The sequence below is a fragment of the Cavenderia fasciculata genome (genome assembly GCF_000203815.1).
Source record: "Cavenderia fasciculata unplaced genomic scaffold Scf_ET2XIPL01CNAVH-3, whole genome shotgun sequence".
Taxonomy (NCBI): Eukaryota; Evosea; class Eumycetozoa; order Acytosteliales; family Cavenderiaceae; genus Cavenderia; species Cavenderia fasciculata.
In genome coordinates this window covers 1,843,783-1,868,547 of record NW_004457723.1, presented here as the reverse complement: position 1 = coordinate 1,868,547, position 24,765 = coordinate 1,843,783, and the positions used below count along the sequence as shown (strand labels likewise).

Below are 24,765 nucleotides of genomic sequence, written 5' to 3'. Positions count from 1 at the left end.
TTATTATAATAAATTATTATTATTATTATTATTATTATTATTATTATTACATCTATGTATATAGTTAATTAATTTAAAACATCGATCGACTGGTGGAGTGGGATGAGATGTTCAAAATTAATTATCAGATAAAATGGTCACAAGTATATATATATTCACCAAGACACTCACTTGCTTCTGATAATTAGATGATTAAAAATGTTAATCAAGACAACCCAACCGCATTTGTTTATCAATATAAAAGCATCACATGTAGTACTCATTAACTATTTATAATCAATAGTAATACGAGTTACTACAAATAAGAATGCAAGATCAAATAATAACCTCCCCTTCTTTTAAAAAGCAAGATACTACTATTGTTGTACAAGGTCTACACCATGATCATTCTATTATGATTATAAATGATAATGGTATGTTATATAAAACAACAAGTATAAAAAGAAGAAGAAAGATAACTAATCAAATTATTATACATTAATATTTATAGGTATGAATGAAGGTATCAAAAAAGAGGATACGATTATATTTAATGTCAATAGACATGAAAAGATTACTCAAACCGTTGAGCATATCGATAAATACCATTATATATTTATTGAATCACCTCCTGACTGTGGAAAGACATCGTTTGGGCAATTGTTAGAGAGACACCTGATAGCAACCAAACCAGGATTAAACGTACAAAGAATATCATATAGTTGGGATACACAGCCACCCAAGTCAACAGATCCACATGATTATAGTGACTTTGACGACTTTTGGAAGAGGTATTGATTGGACATTACTTGCCTTTCACGGAACCCCAGTTTATCTGATCATTGACGATTGCCATCTGCTGTATTCAGTCGATCACCCATTCCACAAATTCTTTTGGAATGGCATTAGATCTCTTATGGGGAGTATCTATGTTGCGATGTTTACCACCTTTATAGGACGTGTCTCTGATATGTCATTAGAAAACTACGGAAGCATTGATTATGATCACACATTCATGACGTTTTCAAATCAAGAGTTTAAAGAAATAATAGATATCTTTGGATCAATGCACACTCAACTACCAGAAAATATAGTAACCAAGATGTGGAAGGATACTGCTGGACATGTTGGACTGGTCACTGGATTACTCAATCAGTTTGTCAGAGATGCTACAATTGGACAGGTGATGAAAAGTGTTTTGACTGGTATTGCAACTCGAGATGATTTAGAGAGAGCAATCTACTCGTATCTCACGTCACAAGAGTGTGCTGATTTTGTTGCATCTTCAAATGCTTCACCATCACGCCCAGAGTGTTTTGTCTTACCCAACATCACTGGAATAACAAAGCAATTGGAATTTATCGATCAAGTTATTGAAGCTCGTATTACGGGTTCTCTCTGCCACTATGGTGTTTCTGCCGAATACCTCATCAACCAAGGGTATCTGGCCAGAACAAAGTTAGACTTTTACGACTATAACGATTCATCGACCATCGACTTTGTATCACCACTCTATTACAGAGAATACTTTAGATGGAGAGTTGCACAAGAAAAGAAAAACAAAGAAGAAGAATATACAGACACCAACACCATCATCCCCCTCGATCCTAAACATCAAGAATCTCTCATTCAATTAGTTATCGAAAGTATCAAACATTTTAAACCAAATAGAATTAGATCTTTTAAAGATAGATATCAATTAGAGAAAGATTATGTGTTACGACCATTAGAGGATGTTTGGCAAACTCAATTTTATTATGCATCCATTGGTCCATTGTCACATTGCAATGTGAGTGCAAACAATCTTGGTAAAAGATTCAATTGTGAATCTAAAGATATAGACTTTTACATTGGTGGATTAAATCAATGGGCCTTAGATATAGTGTGTAGCAATGGTGATGACAAACAACTAGAAGAACATCTTGACCGTTTTAAAGTTGAAGGTTTTCATAATAACTTACTACCTATTATTAAGGAATGGTTTGTTGTAGATTTTATATCAATGGAAAATTACAACAACAAGATAACACAACCAATCATTACACACGACAATTTATGATTGGTCACTTATTCAAATGATTTCAAAGAGTTTAATATTTACACTTCAACCCAAAAAGATTTCATCAAAATTAAATTAGATAATTAACTTTATAAATAAATAAATAAATAATATATTCAAAATAATCCATCTCTCCTTTTCCTTTTGTTTGTTTAGATTTATATTATAATATTAATACTATTTAATGAATTCAAGTTGATTTATTTACTTGGTTGATTTCTTGGCAGATGGTTTGGTGGCAGTTTGAGTTGGTTTAGATACAGGTGTTTTTAAAACAGAGGAAGCTCTTGCTGGAGTTTTGGTGATTCCTTCAGATGGAACGGCTGGAACTGATTTGATAGATGGTGCAGATGATGCAGACTTTTTGAGTGGAACAACAGTTTCGGGTTCCGATTCTTCTTCAGTATCGGATTCAGCGTCCGATTTAACGTCACCGTCAGACGATTCGTCATCGTCATCGTCGTCATCGTCGTCAGTTTCGTCATCCTCTGCTTCTGAGGGGTAAGCATTCTTGGAAGCTGCCTTTTTAGTTTCCTCTTCAGCAGCCTTTTTCTTTTCCTCTTCAGCCTTTTTCTTGGCAGCAGTAGCTTCCTCTGCAGCAACCTTTTTCTTTTCCTCTTCAGCCTTTTTCTTTGGTGTTTCAACCTTTTTCTTGGCTGCAGCAGCAGCAGCAGTAGTAGCAGTGGAAGCAGCAGCAGTCTCTTCATCTGCCTTTTTCTTTGCAGTAGCAGTCTCTTCGTCTGCGGTCTTTTTCTTTGCAGCAGTCTCTTCATCGGCCTTTTTCTTGATGGCAGCTGGAGAGTTGTCGACAGCAGCAGCAGTCTTTTTGTTGGTGGAAGTTTCATCTGCCTTTTTCTTTGGAGTTGATTTCTTCTTTGGTGTGCTGTCATCTCCATTGGCAACGACAGTTTCCTCCTTTTTCTTCATGTTGGCAATCTTTTTACGGATTTGAACCTTTTCACGTGTTCCAACGTGTTTGACGACGGCGTCAAGATCACTACCATGCAATTTGAGGGCTTCTTCCAAAAGCTTTATTTCGTCATCGCCCCATGATCCAGTCTTGAGTCCCTTTGTTTCTCTATCCTTTGAATTTGTTTTACGAGTCTTTTTCTTCTTGTCGGTAGTCTCTTCGTCAGTCTTGTCGCCAGACTTGCTCTTTTTCGTCTTCTTCTTTGGTGATTCAGCTTCGCTCATTGCTTGATCATTGTCTTCGTCTTCTTCCTCGTCTTGTTCTTTCTCTTCTTCTTCATCTTCATCTTGATTCACTTTCTTGGCTTGCTTTTTTGCTTTTGGTTCTGGTTTCTTTTTCTTTTCTGGAGTGGTGGCTGGTTTGGTTGCCTTTGCCTTTTTGACAACCTTTTTGACGGGGGTGTCTTCCTCGTCGTCGTCTTGCTCGGTGCTCTCTTCAACTGGTCTCTTTTTTAAAGTACTCTTCTTCTCCAAGATGAGTTCTTCAATGTCGACAAGACCTCTCTTGATCTCTTCCAACTTTTCTTCGAGTTGTCTAATTTCCTTGCTATTAATCTCTGTCTTTGATCGACCCATTCTAAATGTTGTAGTAGTAGTAGTAGTAAAAAGTAAGTTAGTTATATGTGAACAACCAATAAATCTTTAAATTAAATGAATAATGTGTAATCTGAGATGCAATACTAGATTGACAAAAAAAAAAACAAAAAATCTTTTTCAAGAATCGTCTGTTGTGTTTACAACATTCATTGAACTTGATTTATTGTCATCTGATACTATTCTCCTTGTGAGTGTCGTAAAATACTAACCTTTTAATTTATATATATATGTTGTAATAGTAACAAGTAAACAAAAATCAAATGACAGCTTTCTCTGACGGTCGCAAAGGTCAGCAACAAGGTTTCATGAAAAAAATTATTTTTCGAGGGCAACTTTTCAAAAATTACTATGGGAGGAGCAAAGTCACTGAGGGAGGGAAGTTGTCCTCTCAGACTTTTGAAAAGACAATTTTTTTTAATGAGGGACTTTTTTCAAAAGTCTGAGAGGACAACTTCCCTCCCAGACTTCTCATCTTCCAACACAAAAGTTCTATTTTTAAATGATTTAACCTATTATATATAGGTTAAATATATTTATTTGATTTTGTTTGGTTGATTGATTAATTATTTACAGGTGATTTGTTTGTTTGTGTGTTTGTTTGATTTGGTTTTGGGTTGGATTAAATACTATGTACAATTGTGCACTCCATGGGTCCTAGGGGGAAAAATTTTTAATACAAGGATGGATGGATGGATAGATAGGATGGATAACAATAGAATAGAATGGCCCAAATTATAAATTATCTATTGTAACGTGTATTTTGATTTGCTATAAATTTGGAGTGAGTTGTCTCTATTCAAACTTTTCAATGTCCTTGGGAACCATTTTTCTAATCTTTTTGTTGGCCTTGTTTACATTGGCTCCGGTTTCTCCTTGTGTGCTTAATTCTCCAATATGAGAGTCATCATCCTCCTTTTGTAATTCAGCCTTTCTTAATATATCGTTGACTTGTTCATCAGAGAGATCTTGTTTCTTTGATTTTGACATTTCATCCGATGTACGATAGAATCTAAACGAGAGAGAAATAAATAAGAGGTTAGCTTTATATCTAATATATTAATATATTAATATTGATTATTAGATGATGTACATACCCAGTTGAAATTGATCTGGTGGCAGTAATTGATGTTTGAGTTTCACCTAAAATTCCCTTTGGGAGGAGGTTGGATCTAATAATTCTTGAAAACTGCATCATTTTTCCAATATTGTATTATGTCCAAGATAAGAAAAGGAGGATATTAATATTAATGTAGAAAGATAAAATATGTGGATAATAATAATAATTAAAGAGAGAGTTTGAATGATAAAAATAACAATGAAAACAACAAACAAATTTATTGATAGAATGGGAGATGAATGATGATTAAATTAATTATTTTGATTGATTTATTAAAGGTGGGGGCTAGCACAATGAAGATGATGAGATTGATTAATGTGGATTGGCGGTTACGCGGTGTGTGGTGCTTTTAAAAAAATAAAAATGAGGAGGAGCAAAGAGAGAGAAGGTGAAAGTGTGGTGGTGAATGAACAACACTCACTCCTCCTCCTTCAGTCAAGTCACATAATGAATGATGCTAATTGACCCGAACAAATAAAATGAAAAGAAATAAACTAATTAACACACACCCCGACCGCGGTCAAAGATAGATGAGATTAAAGGGTTGGGTTGGTCGGCAAAAGTGTGCATAGGAGATTGGACAAGACAAAAAGAAAAAATATCATAAATATCCTTATAATGATAGAGAGACTTTTTTATTATCTTCTTTCTACCAACTAGGATAGCGTAAACATGTCGACACCTATCTTCACTTTTATCTATTATCATCATCATCTTCATCTTCATCATCATTTTTGAACAAATAAAGAAATGAAAGAATGATAGAAAGTTCAATCTCAAGAGAGAGAAAGAGAAACAATTAAATTTAAACTTACCATTTGAAGCTACCTGGGTTATTGTTTTAATTTAGTTTTTTTTTGGTTGTTGGTGTTGGTTGTTGGTTGGTCTTTCTTTGTTCGGTCTTGTTGTCTATTTATGTATTTATACTTATTAATAAATTAATTATTTATTTATTATGTGTAGGGGTGAATTAGTTAAAATAAAATAAAGACAAGAAATGCCACAAGTCTCTCTCTTTAAATATTGTATCGTACAATGATTACTTTTAATTTTTTAAATTAAAAAAAAAAAAAAAAATAGAACTATTGTGAGGAGAGTAATTTAAAAATAAATATTTAAATAACATTTCCAGGGTTTCGTAAACCCCCCATAAAGACATGCAGAGTCTCTCATTCCAATGACTTTAGATCAATTTCAATTTATTATAAAAAAAAACAGGACAAATGTACTAAAAAGGAAAAAGTTTCGGGTTTCTTTTTTTAGCAATGTCTGGGGAGGAGGTTCAATATTGAAAGTGAACTTTGAACACACCTTCACTTTAAAAATATTATATTATTATTTTTATTTTTATTAATATAGTCACCAATACCAGTGTCAACCAAACATACAACCAACCAATCGAAACTATTTGATTCATGAAATATCCTCAATCCTTTTTTCGAGATTCAAAATAGACAGAGAGATTATATCAATCGATAGAGAGATTCTAATAACCATTCTTGATATTTTTATTCATCCATAATTAAAGGGAGGGAAATAATATTATTATTATTGAATTATGCTTACCCATTATTTTTTTAGTGAGGGGAGAGGGGATGATGTTGATGTTCAAACAAAAATTAATTTATTTTTTTTTGAGCCGAACCTCAAAAGAGGGTATTTTTAATTTAATCTTTGATTTATTTATTACTACTCTACATTCATTCACAGATACTAACTAATCATTGGACTAGTCATGACGATCGTACCTTCTAAACTCAAAGTAACAGAACTACGTGAAGAGTTGGACAAGAGAGGAATCAAAACCACTGGGTTATTGAAAGCTGCTCTGGTTGAAAAGCTCGAACAAGTACTCAAAGAAGAAGAAGAGAAAGGAACTACAACAACAACAGCTACCACTACTACAGAGAAACAAGAAGATAATAAAGAGAAAGAAGAAGAACAAACAAATAAAGATAGCAATGACAATGACAACAAGGTTGGTGGTCAAGAAGATGCTGATATGAAAGAGTCATCATTAGATAAACCAGAAGCGGTTGCTGGTGATAAAAAGAGAAAGGATATGGAAAAGAATGATGATGATGATAATAACAAGAACGATTCAAAAGTAGATCAAGAAGAGGTAGAAGAACCTAAACAACCATCGACTAAAACAAAAAAGTTAAATGAAGATGATGTAGATTATGCTGTAGATTATAGTGATAGTGATTCAGATGTCACTACTAAGAAACAATCAACTACAACTACAACTACTACTAAACCAACAACATCAACAACTATAACTTCACCAACACCAACTACTACATCTACTGCAACTAATGAAAAACCATTGTCATCAACTACCTCTACCTCTACCTCTACTACATCTACAACCAATACAAAAACATCATCGCCATCTCCTTCATCATCTTTATCATCATCAACCAACAACACCAACACAATTCAACAAGAGACAAGACAATCAGTACCACCAAGTACACGTAATATTACCAATATATTGTTTATTGACAAGTTTGTAAGACCACTTAAAGAGAGTGCTTGCAAAGATATGTTGGCAGAGACTGGAAATATTGTCGATTTTTGGATGAACAATATTAAATCCTATTGTTATGTTTCCTATACGACAGAGGATGAAGCTGCCAAGACAAGAGAGGCTGTCTATGGATTGGTGTGGCCTCCACAAAACAGATCACCCCTCACTGCTGAATTTGTCACACAGGAGGAGGCTGAAAAGGTCAAGAGTGGTTCTGCCCAACCTAAAGAAGCTCATCCTGCCACCTTTCCTGCATCACCCGTCTTACCATCAAACAAAACAAAGAAACAACAACCACAAACAAAACCACAACAAATTAATAATAATAATAATAATAATACAAATGCCAATAGTAATAATAATAATACCAATAACACCAATACTAGTAATATTAAAAAAGAGAAAAATATTAATAATAATAATAATAACAACACCAACAACAACAATAATAACAATAATAATAACAAACCCAAAGAGAAACAAATTGGTAAGTTTTAAAACTCAATTAATAATCATTAATAATCATAGTTTATACTAACTTACATTTTGTTTAAATATTATAGATAGTAGATATACAGCCACTAAATCAACACCAATTATTCATTACCGTATATTGACAGAGGATGAAGTTGCACGAAGATATAGAGTAGGTTATTCAGGTGTTCCAAAGGGTTTCCATTTACCTCAATCTGATGATTTAAGATTCGATCCAAACTTTGAGAAAAGATAAATAATGGAAATAATAAACAACACTCATAAAATTAAGTCATGAAACAATTAATTAATTGGAGGGTCCTTGGGATAGTGCTATTAAAATTAGAGTGAATTCTACTATTCAAGAGGCTGAAGATTTATACACTAAATTGATGAACCCTGATAAATTGGTTAGAACTCCTCTACCGATGGAATATAACAAACTCATGACTATACATACAGAGGTGATGGATATTGTAAACAAGACGGTTGCCCAAATGACTGGTCATTTGTTGGATGCTCAACAATTGGTTGATATGACTAAGTCGATCAAGGTGAGGTTATGCAACGTTGAAATGACACAGAGTGTCAACCACCACCCTGAAGAGCTCAATCAAATTAAAATCACAGGTGGTAAACTATACGATATCATTGGTAGGAACCACGAAGAGTCAATGAAATCATGTCAGATTCTACTTGCCAAGAGAGAACCTACATTCCGTACAGACTTTCTAAATAATGAATCTTTGGATTTTGGACAGTGACAGATGTTTTGACACTGTTCGAAGAGGATTTCCTGAGAGATGCAATTGGGACTGCCAAAAACGAGGTGATTGCTCAGTTTGTAGAATCCTTCTACAAAACCAAAGATCAATTTATAAAGCTAAAAGGGTACACTAAAGATCTCAAAGATTCAAAAGAGTTGAATGCAGTGCTCACATTGCAAAATCGTGGCATGCAACAAAGAAAAAAAGAAATGGAGGATACGTTGGTCAGCCAAAGAATAGAGTTTAACGATACCGTCGCAACTTTGGAGAAACAATAGACTGCGACAATCGAATCACAAAATGACATAACAAAAGATTGGCCGATCTTCAAACTCAACATCAACAAGAATTGGATAATCTCCAAGCCAGTCTACAACAATTAAATCATCAATTTCAACAACAACAACAACAAAAAAACACCAACCAGAAACCTTTACAATTGGAATAGGTCCAGTGGTATTCTCATGGTCCAAATAAATTAATTAAATAATTAAATAAATAAATGTATCATTATTCTCACACCACCTATTTTTATCGATATCTTCATCCAGACAAGATAAATATTACATTTTTAAGTATTTAGTAAATATCCAAATTAATTCAACTCTTAATTTTTTGAGTTCAAAAACAAGTTGTTTGTTAGATTTGATTGATTGATTGTTTTTTTTAGGCTTACTTTTTAAAGTCCAAATAAATTAATAAAAGAAATATTTATCTATTTAGAGTAGTAATCTATTTAGTTTTGTTCAATAATAATAATACTAATAATGATATCTAAACCAAAATCAATACCTTTGGTATATCCAAATAATTATTTCTACAATTTAATCACCAATCAACTAGTTCGAACCGATAGACCAATGACACATCTTGTTGTAAATATGCATTAGAGATCATTCGAAATAAATGTCGTAATCATCCAGTATCTGTTGTTTCGGTGAATGGTATGAGGTTGGGTAAATCATACCTGCTAAATAGATTATTGGGTGGTGATCACAATGTGTTTCCTCTAGGCCACACTGCGAGTCGCGCAACAATTGGTATTTGGATATCAACCACTTTCCCATTGATCAACGGGTGTAGAGTGATAGTGATGGATCCTGAAGGTGAAGGAGTGGGAGGCCCAACCTCTACCCCCATCTTTTTACTCTGTTATTTACTATCAAGCACCTTTGTTTACAACACAAGAGAAATTCCATCTTCAAATGATATAGATAAATTTATGTATGTTACAACCATGGTTGGTTACTTTATCACCCGATATTAATTAAATCATATTAATATTATTAAAGTTTTCTAGGTCATATCATAGATAAACTTGGGATACGTGATCATCCAAAACTGGTTTGGGTGGCAAGAGATTCCTTTTTAACTCCTTCAATGAATGGTATAAATGTTTCCTTTCAAGAGTATATCGAGTATTTCATGGACCGAACCACCAGAGAACGATATGATTGGGAGGACAGGGATGCCAGTTTTCAAAGGAATGAATTAAGTAGTATATTCAAGTCGGTTCTAGCAAGATCTTTACCATCGCCAACCAATTCAATTGACATTATCGGTAACCTAGACACTCTCAGTGACGATCAACTCTATCCAAATTTCATTTCTGAAATGAATCATCTTAAACTATTGATCAATGATGGAATTGATGAAAAGATTGGTTTCAATGGTTTACCAATTGATGCTAAAAGTATGTATAAACAAATAATAATAATAACTAAAACATATATATATATTTATTAGATTTAGATATTTACCTTTATTATTCAATACTTTATAACATAAAGTATTTACTTGTTTAGTTGAATCTTATACGAGAGCTGTAAATATTCCTATTCGTACTCCATCACTCCAAGGTATGTGGAACGATGCAATGCAATTAAAATCACAATCTCTCAGCAGCATAGACCAACAAGTAGATAAAAAAAGAAAGAGAGTTGAGGAATAGAGATAATAATAATTTCCCATTTTACCCATAATAAATTCTATTCATTCTCAAATCCAAACCTCATCTTAATGAGTTAATATCTCCGACCGTGTATCGATCTAGCAAAGTAGATATTATAAATTAAAAGATTCAACCAGGAAATATTGATATCATTATATTAAGAGTTGATGATAGGTTCTATTTATTTTCCTTTACGCCAATCATTTTCTCCTGGGTCGAGATCCATTTTTCAAGACTTGAATTTCTAATATGTGTTAAAAGTACGGAATACCTCCTACATTTTTGAGTATAGATTTTGGTTTATAAATCTATCTTTCTAAAAATTGATTCAATCATAATTATATTTTAATATTACTATAAATATAGTAGTAGTATTTGTAGTATCACCATTATTATTATTATTATTATTATTATTTTAATTATTTTAATTATTTAATTTTTTTCAATTTTTTTTGTATCTTTCATGATGAGCACACTTTCAAAAGAACAAACTCCTACATCAATAATACCTTTAGTGTACCCAGACAACTATGATTTAGTTGATAATAAACTAGTTAAAACAAGTAGACCAAGAACAAAGCTAGTAGTAAATCGTGCTGCATTGGAACTGATTAGAGATCAATGTGGCAATCAACGTATCTCTGTCATGTTGGCTGACAAACCCACATCTCCGAATAGTATTCTCCGTTCAGGCAAATCATACATAAGTTGTTTACTTGGACCGAGAAATAACTTTCAAATTGGATGCTCAGTCGAACCAGATTGGGTGAGGAGTGATATCTGGATGGCAACCACCATCCCAGAGCACAACGGCAAACGTGTCCTATTGGTCGACACTCAAGGTCTCGAAGGAAATACCAATTCAATAACTGAAATGGTTATCTTTCTACTCAGTTGCCTATTATAATGTATCTGTCTATCTGTTTAGTTGTACAACTTAATCACAACAACGATGCGATAATCATCAACCAATCTTACTTACGTAAGTTCCTCAACAAACAAACAAACAAACAAACAAACAAACAAACAAACAAACAAACAAACAAACAAACACTCTTATCGAGATAAGATCATGTCTTTTTAACTCCCTCTCTCTCTCTCTCTCTTATTATTCTCTCTTTTAGCTCATACCAAGCAAAAGTGCCATTGGAAGATTCAAAAGAAGAAGAAGCTCACACGAGAGATGTAGATCGATATTGAAATCTAAAAGATCATATCAATCAAAGCAGCAGATCAGTACATGTTAACCCTAACCCTAACTCCTTTCACTTGACCTATTTTTTTAATCCTATTGTTTGTTAAAATAAAGGTTAATTATATAATACAAATTTATTTATTTATATACTTTATTTATTTATTTTTAGTTTTGTACCAAAAAGATCAATACCATTTAAAATCATCTATATATTTGAGTTAGATTTTGGTTTATAAATCTATCTATCTTTTTTTAAAATTGATTCAATCATAATTGTATTTTTAATATTACTACTACTATTATTATTATTATTTTAATTATTATTTTAATTATTTCTTTTTTTCCAATTTTTTATTCTCATCATGGACACACTTTCAAAAACTCAACCTCCTACATCAATAATACCATTAGTGCATTCAATCAACTATGATTAGTTGGTAATAAACTGGTTAAAACAGGTAGAACTGATTAGAGATCACTGCAAACGTGTCACACATATTTGAAGATACTCAAGGTCTTAGAAGTTCCAATACAATAACTGACCTGACATGACTATCTTTTGTTTGCTCAGTATCTATCTATCTATCTGTTTAGTTGTAATGATCATGATGCAAAGAAGCAGGAGCTGATCAACCTAGGATTCATCTATCCATCCTCTATAGCAATGGTTGATTTAAATGTCGTAATCACCCAGTATCGGTTGTTTCGGTGAATGGTATGAAGTTGGGAAAATCATACCTGCTCAATAGAGTATTGGGAGATCACGATGTATTTCCTCTAGGATTTGAATATACGACTCAATGCAAGATCTATTAAAATTCCAACCAACTCGATTGACATTATCCTATGGCATGGAAACTGTCAGTGACCATTAACTCTATCCAAATTTCATTTCTAAAATGAAGCATCTTAAACTTTTGATTAATAATGGAATATTGGTTCCAAATAAAAAATCAATTCATCAATCCAATCAACGATAATATTAAAGAGATGATAGGTACTATTTATTTAATCCTCCAAAATAATACTTTCTTAGGAGGTCAGATTTAAAAAACCAGGTTGCCAAACTTGGATTTCTAGTACTAGTATTTATGGTAAAATTAAAAGTACGATCAATACAAACTTATTTTTTTGAGGATAGATTTTGGTTTATAAATCTATCTTTCTAAATTTAATCATAATTGTATTTAATAATACTATAATATAGTAGAAGTAGTATCACCATTATATTATTATTATTATTATTATTTTAATTATTTAATTATTTAATTTTTTTCGATTTTTTTTGTATCTTTCATGATGAGCACACTTTCAAAAGCACAACCTCCTACATCAATACCATTAGTGTACCCAGACAACTATGATTTAGTTGATAATAAACTAGTTAAAACAAGTAGACCAAGAACAAAGCTAGTAGTAAATCGTGCTGCATTGGAACTGATTAGAGATCAATGTGGCAATCAACGTATCTCTGTATTGTCGGTGAATGGTCTCCTCCGTTCGGGCAAGTCATACCTCATCAGTAGATTGTTAGGATCAAGTAATGCCTTTTCCCTTGGTAATGAAACTGAACCGTGTACACATGGTATCTGGATAGCAACACACATCCCAGAACATAAAGGTATGGGTGTCATATTGATGGATTGTGAAGGTATCGGATCGGCTGAAACGAGCACCAATACCAATCATGACATGTCTATCTTTCTACTCAGCTGTCTATTATCTAGTACATTTGTATATAATAGTCTCAGTCTTCCAAATGCTAACGACCTAGATAAACTTGCGTAAGTTAAATATATATATATATATACCCTGCTCTCCAACAATCAATTGTAATTAACAAATACTGTTATTCTCTCTCTCTATCTATCTATCTTTTATAGTGTTGTAACTAATCTTTTCACAAGATTAAAAATCAAAGAAGGAGAGAAAATCGATAATCCACAACATCTAGTCAATCATATGCCACACTTTGTTTGGGTGTTGAGAGATTTCTATCTCACACCATCGATTGACAAACAAACTGTCACTGCTCAACAGTATATGAATAATTTGATGACAACCAATATGAATTTTTTACCTCCTCCAGAAGAAACTACTCGTAATCAAGTCAAACAGGTGTTGCTCACTTGCTTCAAGTCGTTTAAAGTCAAGACTACTGCAACACCTAGCTCCAGCGGTGAAATCTTGAGAACAATGGATACTACCGACGCAAGAGACTTGAACCCCGAATTCGTTTCTCAAATGGCCTGGTCGAATTCCTGATTGATGGTTTGATTGAAAAGACTGGATTCAATGGTTTACCAATTGATGCTATAAGTATGTAAATTAAATTGATTAATATATTTCTTTTATTTTATAAATGAACAAACGTTTTCTAACAAAAATCTATATTATTATTATTATTTAGCATTTACCTATTTAGTTGAATTATATACAATAGCTGTAAATGATCCAAATATTATTCCAACTTTGGAAAGTACTTGGGGAAGTACGATGAAGATTAGAATCAATTCTACAATTGAACAAGCAGAGCGTTTCTATAAAAAGGAAATGATTGCTCAATTGACAAAGAAACCTCTCCCAGTGGAATATGAAACATTATTAAATATCCACTCTGGCATTATCGACCAAACAAATAATATTGTCAATGATTCAATTGGTCATTTGGTTGATCGTGTTGAATTGGAGCATATCGCTGTTTTGGTCAAGGAACGACTATGTAAAATTGAAATCAAAGGATCAGGAAGGAAACGATCAAATTACAATCATTGATGGAATACTTGGAGAGATAAAGACAGAGAATGAAAAACAGTCAAGAGAGCAGTGCACCAGGGTCTTGCAACCAAAGTCTGAAATATTCTTTCGAGACTGTTTCAATAACATTTCATGCAATGTTGTTGACATGTTGGCTGCTTTGGATCTATTAAAGGCAGAGTTTCTAGCAGAGTCGATTGGTCCAGCCAAGAATGCTGTCATTAGTGAATTTGAAGCATCTGTCACTAAAAACATCAAGCAATTCAAGAAACTTAGGGAATCTGAAAAAGAACTCGTCGAGAAAAGGGAAGCCAACGAAATGTATCAAACCAAACTCAGAGAATCTGATCAAAAATGCAAAGATCTGCAGGTCACCTTTGACAACCAAGTCAAAGAGTTTTCACATACTATTGCATCGATTCAAAAGAAACATGAAGAGAATATGACCCAACTTGCCAAAGATATGGAACAACAAAGAATAGACTATGACAATAGAATCATTCAAGCCGAGGCAACACACAACACCAACATGGCAGCTCAACAAACTGGATTCAAAAATGAAATGGATATCTTGTCTGCCAAAGTGGTTTCATTAAATAGTGCTTTACAAAAAGCTCAAAGTAATACAGGAGGAGGAGGAGGAGGATGGTTTGTTAGTTTGGGTCCTTTGACTATTGGAAAAAGATAAACAAACCAACACAATCACAATAATGTAATAAAATAATAATAAATTAAATCCTATTTTTTTTTAAGGAACTTATATTTCCGAACCACCAGGCCATTCAAGGGATAATTATAAATAATTGATGGTTTTCGTGTTCAAACTAGTATTGCCCCTTTCCGACCATCCTCGCCCCAAAAAACAAAACATTAGTCACGCGAAAAATCGTAAAAAAAAAATCGAGCCTCCTACGCTTTTGTAGGAGGAAGATTCCGACGAAGTCTTGTTTGATTTACTCTTTTTTTCATTAGAAAGCAGATCTGACAACATCATTTCATTTCATTTCATTATCTTGGGTATACAAGAGAGATACAACACAACATAAAGTATTATCTTTTTTTATTTTGTAAATAGCACAAACACAATCAAAAGTCTGACTTTTCTCGAGAAAAGCCCCTAAATATCTATCCCCTTCGGCCTTCACCCCCCATTTTATTCACAACAAACAACGACTTCTCGTTTATTCGATACCACTACACAACACACACACACACACACACACAACATCTAAAAAACAGTATATATATTTAAAAAGAATAGAAGAGAGAATGTTTAATTTACGATTATATTTAAGCATCATGGTAGTGATGTTGAGTGCCTCTTTTTCAAGGGCATCTATATTTGCAACAAACTCTGTTGATTGTACATATAATGGATTTAATCTATCAAATCTTACAAATTCGTATGTGTTTATCTACAAAATAGATAGTTTATATGCATGTTCAACATAGGAGGACATTATAATAATAATGGATTTGACTGACACAAATATTTGATTCACTTTCATTATTTTTAGAGCTGCTGCAGGATACCAAGTAACATCAAATAGTGGTAATATCTATTATTTCAATGTATGCGGACTTGTAAATGAATGTGTAAAATCTACTCAAGTATGTATAATTTAATCTTCCACATAAATCAATATATTATTTAAAGTTGGATCTAACTTAATAATCTATTAATAGGATGTTAGTGTATGCCAAAAGGGTAAAGCTGGTGGTTTAACCAACTTTGGTGAATTGGATCAAATGACATTTACTGATATTGCCGATGGAGGTAGAGGTGTAGCTATTGTCTACGAAACAACTAGTGGTGTTTGTCCAAATGGTAATAACCGTACTACTACCGTAAACATTAGATGTTCAAATGTAACTCAAGTCGTCGGTGCTGTCGATGGTAATTGTCTTCCAGTCATTGAAATGACCATGATATGTCCACCAGAATCACCAAAATCCTCTGGAATTGGAGGTGGTTGGATATTTATTATTATGTATGTAAATCAATCAATAATAACAATGGTGTGTAGACACGATATTAATAATAATAATATTATTTTAGTTTATTGGTATCAGCAACAGTATATATTCTAGTTGGATCAATTGTCAACTGGAAGATTAGACATCACCATGGATCTGATATCTTCCCCAACAAGACATTCTGGGTTGGATTTGGTGCATTGATCAAAGATGGTGTATACTACATCAAAGGCAAAATTAGCGGTACTCCATATCGTGGATACCAAGAAGTTTAAACTCTTAAATAATATTAATAATTATAATACTTTTAAAAATCTTATTTATTCTTTTCTTTTTTTAAAAATAAACCTGCAACCTTCAAGTTTTTGAATTTAATTTATTTTTTTGTCCTCCAAAAAAAAGGAGGGAAAATTTGTGAATGAACTAAGTCAGCTTATCGATTTACTCATTACTTAGTTAGTTAGTTTATATTTATACCAACAACAATACAATACAACCCAACTAATCTCACTCACTCACTCACTCACTAGTACTATTAAAGGTTTATAAACTATCAACTACTTAAGTGTCGTTGATTGGGAAGATTATAATCGATCGATAATAGTATAATATAATACGAGAGTTGAAAGGAAGGAAAGAAGATGGGATACTCGTCTAAACAGCAAGGCAATGGCAATGCTGCCAAAGACTCTAGTTATTATAGTAATAGAGCAATGTATAAAAAGGCTGATGATTCTGATGAAAGTGACGATGACAGCGATTTGGAGGTTATCTTTGACGACGATGATCTAGCTACTGTATCATCATCAACACAACAACAACAACAAACCTCAAAGATAGATGTAGATGAAGATGATGAATGGGTCAAAATTAGACATGGTTGGCTCATCAACATAAATCCAAGTTCGACACGCGACAAAGAAACTGGAGTTGACAAAGCATCTTTGGAATTGGTTTTCATTCAAGATGTAAGATACATATTCAATAATCTTAATATATATAATATATATACTAACAATATTTGTGAATATTTTTAGGATGCAACAGCATTTAGAGAATGGATCATTTATAATCCATACTTTTATATCTTTGTTAAAGAAGGACATCAATCTGAAGTTGAATCATATCTAAAGAGAAAGTATGAAAATAAGATTGCAGGTATTGAAGCTTGTGAAAAAGAAGATTTGGATTTGGTATGTACATATATCCTCTTTTTGTCATTTTGCAATTCACTAACTGATTGATTTGTTTTACTTTAGGAAAATCATTTATCTGGAATTAAAAAAGTATATTTAAAGATTAGATTCTTTAATGTTCAAACATTGATGGAGATTAGAAACGAGTTGATACCAATTATTAAAAAGAATAAGATTAGAGTGTCGACGACCGAGGCCTACGAAGACCCATACTCCAAGTACAATAGTATATCGTCCATGTCGGGTACGAGCAGTCATAATAGCAAGAAACAACATCACCAGCTAAAATCGGCAACCGAGTATATTATGGATATGCGTGAGAGCGATGTTACCTACTACCAACGTGGCGCCATCGACTTGGAGATCCGTGTCGGTCTGTGGTATGAAATCACCAAAGAGTCGCCAACTATGCCCACGACGGTACGAGTGTTGCACGAACGTGTCGACCGTCCCGACCCACGTGTTTTGGCGTTTGATATCGAGACGACGCATTTGCCACTCAAGTTTTCAAACGCCGAGTATGACGAGATTATGATGATCTCGTATATGGTCGATCGCCAGGGTTTCCTCATCACCAACAGGTCGATTGTGAGTGCCGATGTTGGTGACTTTGAGTACACACCCAAACCAGAGTACGAGGGTCCGTTCCAGGTGTTTAACGAGCCGAATGAACGTGACTTGCTGGTCAAGTTCTTTTCGCATGTGCGTCAGATCCGTCCACACATCTTTGTGACATACAATGGTGACAGTTTCGATTGGCCGTTTATCGAAGCACGTGCACTCGTCCACGGACTGGACATGTTCCGCGAGATTGGCGTGCGCAACAAGCAAGACGAGTACCGCGGTCGTACAGCCGTCCACATGGACGCCTTTTACTGGGTCAAGCGTGACTCGTACCTCCCCCACGGCTCACATCGTCTCAAAGAGGTTATCCGAAAGAAACTGCGTTACAACCCAGTCGAGATTGACGCCGAAGAGATGATCACGGCGGCACGCGACGACCCCGAGACACTTGCCAACTACTCTGTCTCTGACACGGTCGGTACCTACTACTTGTACATGACCTATGTCCATCCATTCATCTTTTCGCTCTGTAACATCATCCCCTACAACCCCGAAGATGTGCTCCGTAAAGGGTCCGGCTCGCTATGTGAGGCACTGCTCATGACTGAAGCATTCCGTGTCAATGTCATCTACCCCAACAAACATATCGAAGACAATCGCAAGTTTTACAAAGGTCATTTACTAGAGACTGAGACCTATGTCGGTGGTCACGTCGAATGTCTTGAATGTGGTATTTTCCGATACGACGTTCCAACTCAATTCAATCTCGATGTCAACGCACTCAACGAACACATTAAAAACATTGACCGTATTCTCAACCAAGCCATGAAGGAAGCTGAACTCACCGACAAGAATGATATTGTCAATTATGAATCCATTCGTCAAGATATTCTCGATCGTCTCACTCATCTCCGAAACGAACCTAATTCAATGAGTAATCCACTCATCTACCATCTTGATGTATCTGCCATGTATCCAAATATTATCCTAACCAATCGTCTTCAACCTACCAGTATGGTAAGTGAAGAATATTGTGCCACCTGTGTTTATAACAAACCTGAAAGTAATTGGTAAATATCAATAATATAATAGAATAGTAATAGAAATAGTTTATTTTATTTATTAATTTAATTTTATTTATTTAGTCAAAGAACATTAAATTGGCAATGGAGAGGAGATTATATTCCAGCAACATCAAGTGAATATAAATTAATTTTACAACAATTGGAATATGAGAATCATGTTTTCAATGGTGAACAAAAATCATTTAATGATTTACCAAATGAAGAACAAAATATATTATTAAAAAAGAGATTAAAAGAATATTCAAGGTAAATAGAAATAGATATAGATATAGATATATCTTCTTCTCAAAGAGAGCATATATATTAATATATTATTTTTTATAGAAAAGTATATAAAAAAAATCATATAGTTTCAAGTGAAATTAGATCAGATACAGTTTGTATGAGAGAGAATTCATTCTATGTAGATACTGTTAAATTATTTAGAGATCGTCGGTATGAATACAAGGCGTTGCATAGTGAATGGAAAAATAATTTGGATCAATCTCAAAAGGGTGCAAGTGGTAGTCACGACTACCAGAAATGTGTTGGTATGGTGGTCATGTACGAATCGATGCAACTTGCTCACAAGTGTATTCTCAATTCTTTCTATGGTTACGTAATGAGAAAGGGTTCGAGATGGTATTCAATGGAGATGGCCGGTATCGTAACACACACTGGTTCAAACATTATCAAGAATGCTCGTGAATCTGTCGAACAATTGGGTAGACCTCTTGAATTGGATACCGATGGTATTTGGTGTATCTTGCCAGAACGATTCCCAGAAGAGTTTGCTTTCAAAACCAAAGGAGGTAAAACTAAAAAGTTTAATTTCCTCAACGTTCTTTTGAATGACAAGGTTGCCGAATCTTTTACCAATCATCAATACCAAGAATATGACCCCATCACAAAAACCTATACCATTCGTAATGAATGTAGTATTCAATTTGAATCTGATGGTCCTTATGGTTGTATGTTTATTCCTACTGGTAAAGAAAAAGGTAAATATCAAATATATAGATAAATAGATAAATATAGATATTTTATACTCACTCTTTCTTTCTTTCAGATGTAAAGTTAAAAAAGAGATATGTAGTATTTAACAAACAAGGAGGAATTTGTGAACTTAAAGGTTTTGAAGTTAAAAGAAGAGGAGAGTTGGAATTAATTAAATCATTCCAAACAGAGTTGTTCCAATATTTCATGAAGGGTGATAGTTTGGAATCATGTTACAATGCTATTGCAACCACTGCTAATCGTTGGCTTGATCTATTGGACAGTCATGCCGATGGATACGAAGAAGACGAGTTGATTAGATTAATTACAGAGAGTAGCAAGATGAGTAGAAAACTCACAGAATACGAAGGTCAAAAGAGTAGTGCCATTGGTACTGCTCGTAAAATGTGTGAATTCCTTGGTGATGAAATTGTTAAAGATGCTGGTTTATTTACAAGTTATATTATTTCTTGTGTATGTAAAAAAAGATAAAGAAAAAAAAAGAAATATAATTTAAATTTAATTATTTATTTATTAATTTATTTATTTATTTTAGAAACCACATGGAGCACCAGTAACAGAAAGAACAATTCCAGTTGAAATCTTTAAAACTGATGAAGATAAAAGAGCGTTTTTCCTCAAGAAATGGACTAATGGGTATAGTCAACTAAAGGATATTATCGATTGGGACTATTATCGTCAACGTCTAAGTGGTGTCATTCAAAAGATGATTACCATTCCTGCTGCACTCCAAAATGTTTCCAACCCTGTTCCACGTGTTATCCATCCCGACTGGATTTTAAAGGAACTAAAAAAACAGACAGAGTTGCGTAAACAAACATCCATCACATCTTTCTTTTCTGCACAGAAACCAGGAGAGGCGGATACTGGTGCTGCAGCAGGAGAGGTGGATATGGAATCGATGTTTGACAAGAGATTCGCACATCTTCCAAAGCCAGTCTTTACCAAGCACAAAAAGAGAGCAAAGATTCAAGTCATTGATTCAGATGATGAAGATCATCAACCAAAGGATAAGGATGATGATGACAATGATGATGATGATGATGATGAAGAGGACGAGCAAGTTCAATTGAAATCAAAGAAAAAGATAAAGCAACAATCCATTACAGACTTTTTCAAAAAGGGTGATTCTACGGTTGACGCGACCTCTGCTGCCGCAAGACCAACCATTTCAAAGGCACCAAAGATGGAAGATAATTTCAGTGGATGGTTATCTTGTAAAAAGAAAGAGTGGAGAAAGTTAAGAGAACGAATCAAAGCAAAGAAGTTGGGTCGATTTACAGGCGAAGAAAACCGTGTTGGACACTTGGCACAACAATTCTCTACGCAAAACGAAGCAGTCAAGAAGGGATTGTGGCAAGTCATTTCGATTGAACCGAGTGGAGCAGTTGGCGTGTTTATCTTTTGGTCTTTGATTGGAGACATGATTGTTCCAATCAAGGTGCAGGTCAACAGAGTGTTTTACATCAACAGCTTTAGTGAGGAACCACCTCTTGAAGGCGCCAAAAAGGTGTTGGTAGCACCACCACGTTCCAAAGAGAGATTGTATCTGACACGTAATTCCATGTCTGAAGAAGACTATATCACACAGTCTAGATCGATCAGCAACATCTTTACAGACCCCGACACAGAGGGTGTCTATGAGACCAAGGTGGAACTCGATCAACGTGCCATCATCCAAGTTGGTTGTGTCGCTGCAATGGTGCGAGCTGACCTCAAGACTGTCCACAACAACAACACCAAGTATCAACTCGAAGATATCCAAAATCGACCAGACAAGCAACAAAGCTATTTGGCTCAACAAAACTTCCACACCATCTATGTCTATGCCAACGCCAAAAAGGATGGTAAAGATGGTGTCTATGCTATATTCTACTCGCACAATCATACTGCCACCATCATCTATGCCAACCCGTACACTAGCCACAATATCAGTGACAAGCTACTCAACTCACTCTCTGAAAAACATCCAAACGTTAAATTCTCATTAGAGATTGGAAAGTCGATTGATGGGGCCAAGAAATTGGTCAATGCACAGCTGCAAGTTTATATTGGTGCTCGTAGAGGTGCTACCATTGTTATTACCCAGTGCTCAGAGTTTATGAAACGCGACATTCCAGCATTGCGAGAGTTCCCCAAGGTGGCCATGCCATACCACGACCAAGACTCCAACTACTCGCCATTCAATTGGGAGGTGCATTGCATCAAGCCAATTGCCACGAGATACGAAGAGGTTGATAAATGGTGGATGCATTATGTCGGTATGGCCCGTTACTCCAACATTCCAATTGGCAATCTTGTAGGTGGCGACTATGCCCAAATGGTCACTGACACCGAGTTTTCGAGACTGTTGACCGACTCGAGTCACCTACTCTGGATGTCCTACTCCAACTCTCCCGACCTTGGAGGAACTGAAGAAGACGATGCTAAATTCCACGAGGAACTACCCAAGATTGAAATCAATCAACCCGACTCTTACAGCACCGTTTGCTTTGAACTCGATCTTGCCAATCTGGCAGTCAACACTATCCTCGAGTCTGCTCATCTTGCCGACATTGAAGGTATCATTGGAGGTGAACTAAATAATGGTGACCCAACTATATTCACCCAAGCATCACAACTGCAACACCAGCAGCAGCAACAACAGCAAACACCAACACAGGCCCCGTCAAGACTCAACAACAAACAAATGACACATCTCAACAGCTGTGACAAGGAATTTAACATTCTTAGAAAGTTAGTGACCAAGTGGTCATTGGATCTCGTCATGGGCAACAAACGTGCTCACCAATACCCATCCATCCTATTGACCCACTTTTACAGATGGATTAGTTCACCCTACTCTGGACTCTACGATCCCATCCTACATCGTACACTCCACGGTCTCATGAAAAAGGTGTTCCTTCAATTGGTGTTTGAATTCAAGAAACTAGGTGCTAAAATCATCTATGGCAACTTTAACAAATTAATCATTTGTACTCAAAAACAAACGGTCGAAGATGCAAAGGCCTACTGCCAATACATTCTAGCTGTCATCAAAAAGAAAGAACTCTTTTCTTGGTTAAACATCAAACCAGTTAAATGTTGGCACAATCTTTTATGGATGGATAGCAGTAACTATTCTGGTGTATCAGTTGAAGAAGAAAAGGATCAAGAACAAGAAGAGGAAGAAGAAGAATTAGAAGGTTCCACAGAGAAAAGAAGAAATCACTCCCCCGACACTATTGACGGTAAATTGGAATCACATTGGAATATTTCAGATTTCCTACCACAGTCACTCCAAACCTCTTTCTTGCTTGTCATCTCTGATTACATTCGTAAACTTCATATTTATTCTCAAACTATTGACAAGGAAATGGAAAGAATGGTTTCTTCATCTGATAAAAAGGAAAAGGAAAAGGAAAAGGATCAAACCAATCAAGATGATCATAATAATAATAATGGCACAATTGATGTTGATCAACCATCATCATCATCTCAACAAAAAGAACCATCAAAGAATCCATCACAAGATCAATGGAATGAAATTGAAAAAGAGAAATTCCAACCATTCAAATGGGAAAAGGTTGTCGATTGTAATAGAATCTTCCAAATGGTTCAAAGTCTAAGAGTATCGGATCACAGTGATGCTATACATCTTTTCCCAAGCTTGCCAGGCAGTCATTTGAGTATGACCAATCCATCACTCGAGTTTGTCAAGTTTGTATGTCACACTCTGTCACTCGATCGTTCACTCTACTCTAATGTCCAAAGACTCCGTAAAAACTTGATGAAGATGATCAATATCAGAGAATTCTCTGATGAAGCCAAATTCAATGATCCTTGTCTCTCGTTTGTCATGCCAGATGTCATCTGTCCAACCTGTTACAATTGCCGTGATTTGGATCTTTTACGTGAAGATCATTCTTCTACCGACGGTACCAGCAAGCTTGCATGTTCAGCTTGTCACAATCCATACAATAGATCACTTATCGAAAGTGTCCTCGTCGAGACTGTCCAACGTCGTAGTCTTTCTTATCATTTACAAGATTTCAAGTGCCAGAAATGTGGTCAAATCAAAGCTGACAATCTTTCCGAAATATGTGCTACCTGCTCTGGTCAATGGCAATGTCGTCTAAATAGTTCTGATTTTAATAGAGAGTAAGTTGACAAAATATTCAATCAATGTAAAATATTTAGATCATTTAATTAATCTTTTTCTTTTTAGTTTAACAATCTTTAAAAATATAGCAAAATACTATCAATTTGAATGGTTATTGGAAATTGTACAAGATCTAACTAATTTACATTAAAAAACATAAATAATAAATTATTAATAATACTTACCAACAAACAAAAAACAAATTTGATTTTATAATAGTACAAATTGTTTATTTAAATGGTTTTGGTTTTTTTTTTTCTATCTGTTTGTTTGTTGTTATTTCCTTGATTATTCATCTATACATAAATTACCTATCTAATTTTAATTAAAATTAATGATTAGTTCATTACAAGAGGACGTTATTGATATCCACTTACAAAAATATTAAAAATCCTTTTCAAGGATATA

General features: G+C 34.4%; 5 protein-coding genes across 5 annotated transcripts; 4 read left to right on the top strand and 1 right to left on the bottom strand.

The window, feature by feature from the left end:
- Positions 1–307: 307 nt before the first annotated feature.
- Positions 308–2,038, top strand: DFA_07564 (uncharacterized protein; the record flags this gene model as incomplete). The annotated part of the gene is made up of 3 exons (XM_004367366.1): positions 308–413; positions 491–770; positions 889–2,038. 3 exons carry the CDS (start codon positions 308–310, stop codon positions 2,036–2,038), a joined length of 1,536 nt encoding a protein of 511 aa, XP_004367423.1.
- Positions 2,039–2,121: 83 nt separating this feature from the next.
- On the bottom strand, positions 2,122–4,799 carry DFA_07563 (uncharacterized protein; the record flags this gene model as incomplete). The annotated part of the gene is made up of 4 exons (XM_004367365.1): positions 2,122–2,125; positions 2,247–3,647; positions 4,407–4,613; positions 4,699–4,799. 4 exons carry the CDS (start codon positions 4,797–4,799, stop codon positions 2,122–2,124), a joined length of 1,713 nt encoding a protein of 570 aa, XP_004367422.1.
- Positions 4,800–6,456: 1,657 nt separating this feature from the next.
- Positions 6,457–8,773, top strand: DFA_07562 (SAP DNA-binding domain-containing protein; the record flags this gene model as incomplete). The annotated part of the gene is made up of 4 exons (XM_004367364.1): positions 6,457–7,741; positions 7,818–7,900; positions 8,046–8,382; positions 8,577–8,773. The coding sequence occupies 4 exons, from the start codon at positions 6,457–6,459 to the stop codon at positions 8,771–8,773; spliced, it is 1,902 nt and encodes a 633-aa protein (XP_004367421.1).
- A 224-nt stretch (positions 8,774–8,997) lies between these two features.
- Positions 8,998–16,650, top strand: DFA_07561 (uncharacterized protein; the record flags this gene model as incomplete). Its single annotated transcript, XM_004367363.1, has 19 exons — positions 8,998–9,077; positions 9,663–9,719; positions 9,788–10,188; positions 10,301–10,354; positions 10,962–11,323; positions 11,571–11,671; positions 11,811–11,858; positions 12,236–12,323; positions 12,678–12,735; positions 12,987–13,425; positions 13,525–13,876; positions 13,927–13,960; positions 14,052–14,363; positions 14,512–15,050; positions 15,371–15,465; positions 15,655–15,801; positions 15,916–16,009; positions 16,085–16,389; positions 16,458–16,650. 19 exons carry the CDS (start codon positions 8,998–9,000, stop codon positions 16,648–16,650), a joined length of 3,759 nt encoding a protein of 1,252 aa, XP_004367420.1.
- A 366-nt stretch (positions 16,651–17,016) lies between these two features.
- On the top strand, positions 17,017–24,508 carry DFA_07560 (putative DNA polymerase epsilon subunit A; the record flags this gene model as incomplete). Its single annotated transcript, XM_004367362.1, has 8 exons — positions 17,017–17,343; positions 17,413–17,568; positions 17,635–19,205; positions 19,281–19,466; positions 19,545–20,200; positions 20,269–20,669; positions 20,752–24,356; positions 24,424–24,508. 8 exons carry the CDS (start codon positions 17,017–17,019, stop codon positions 24,506–24,508), a joined length of 6,987 nt encoding a protein of 2,328 aa, XP_004367419.1.
- Between the last annotated feature and the right edge of the window lie 257 nt (positions 24,509–24,765).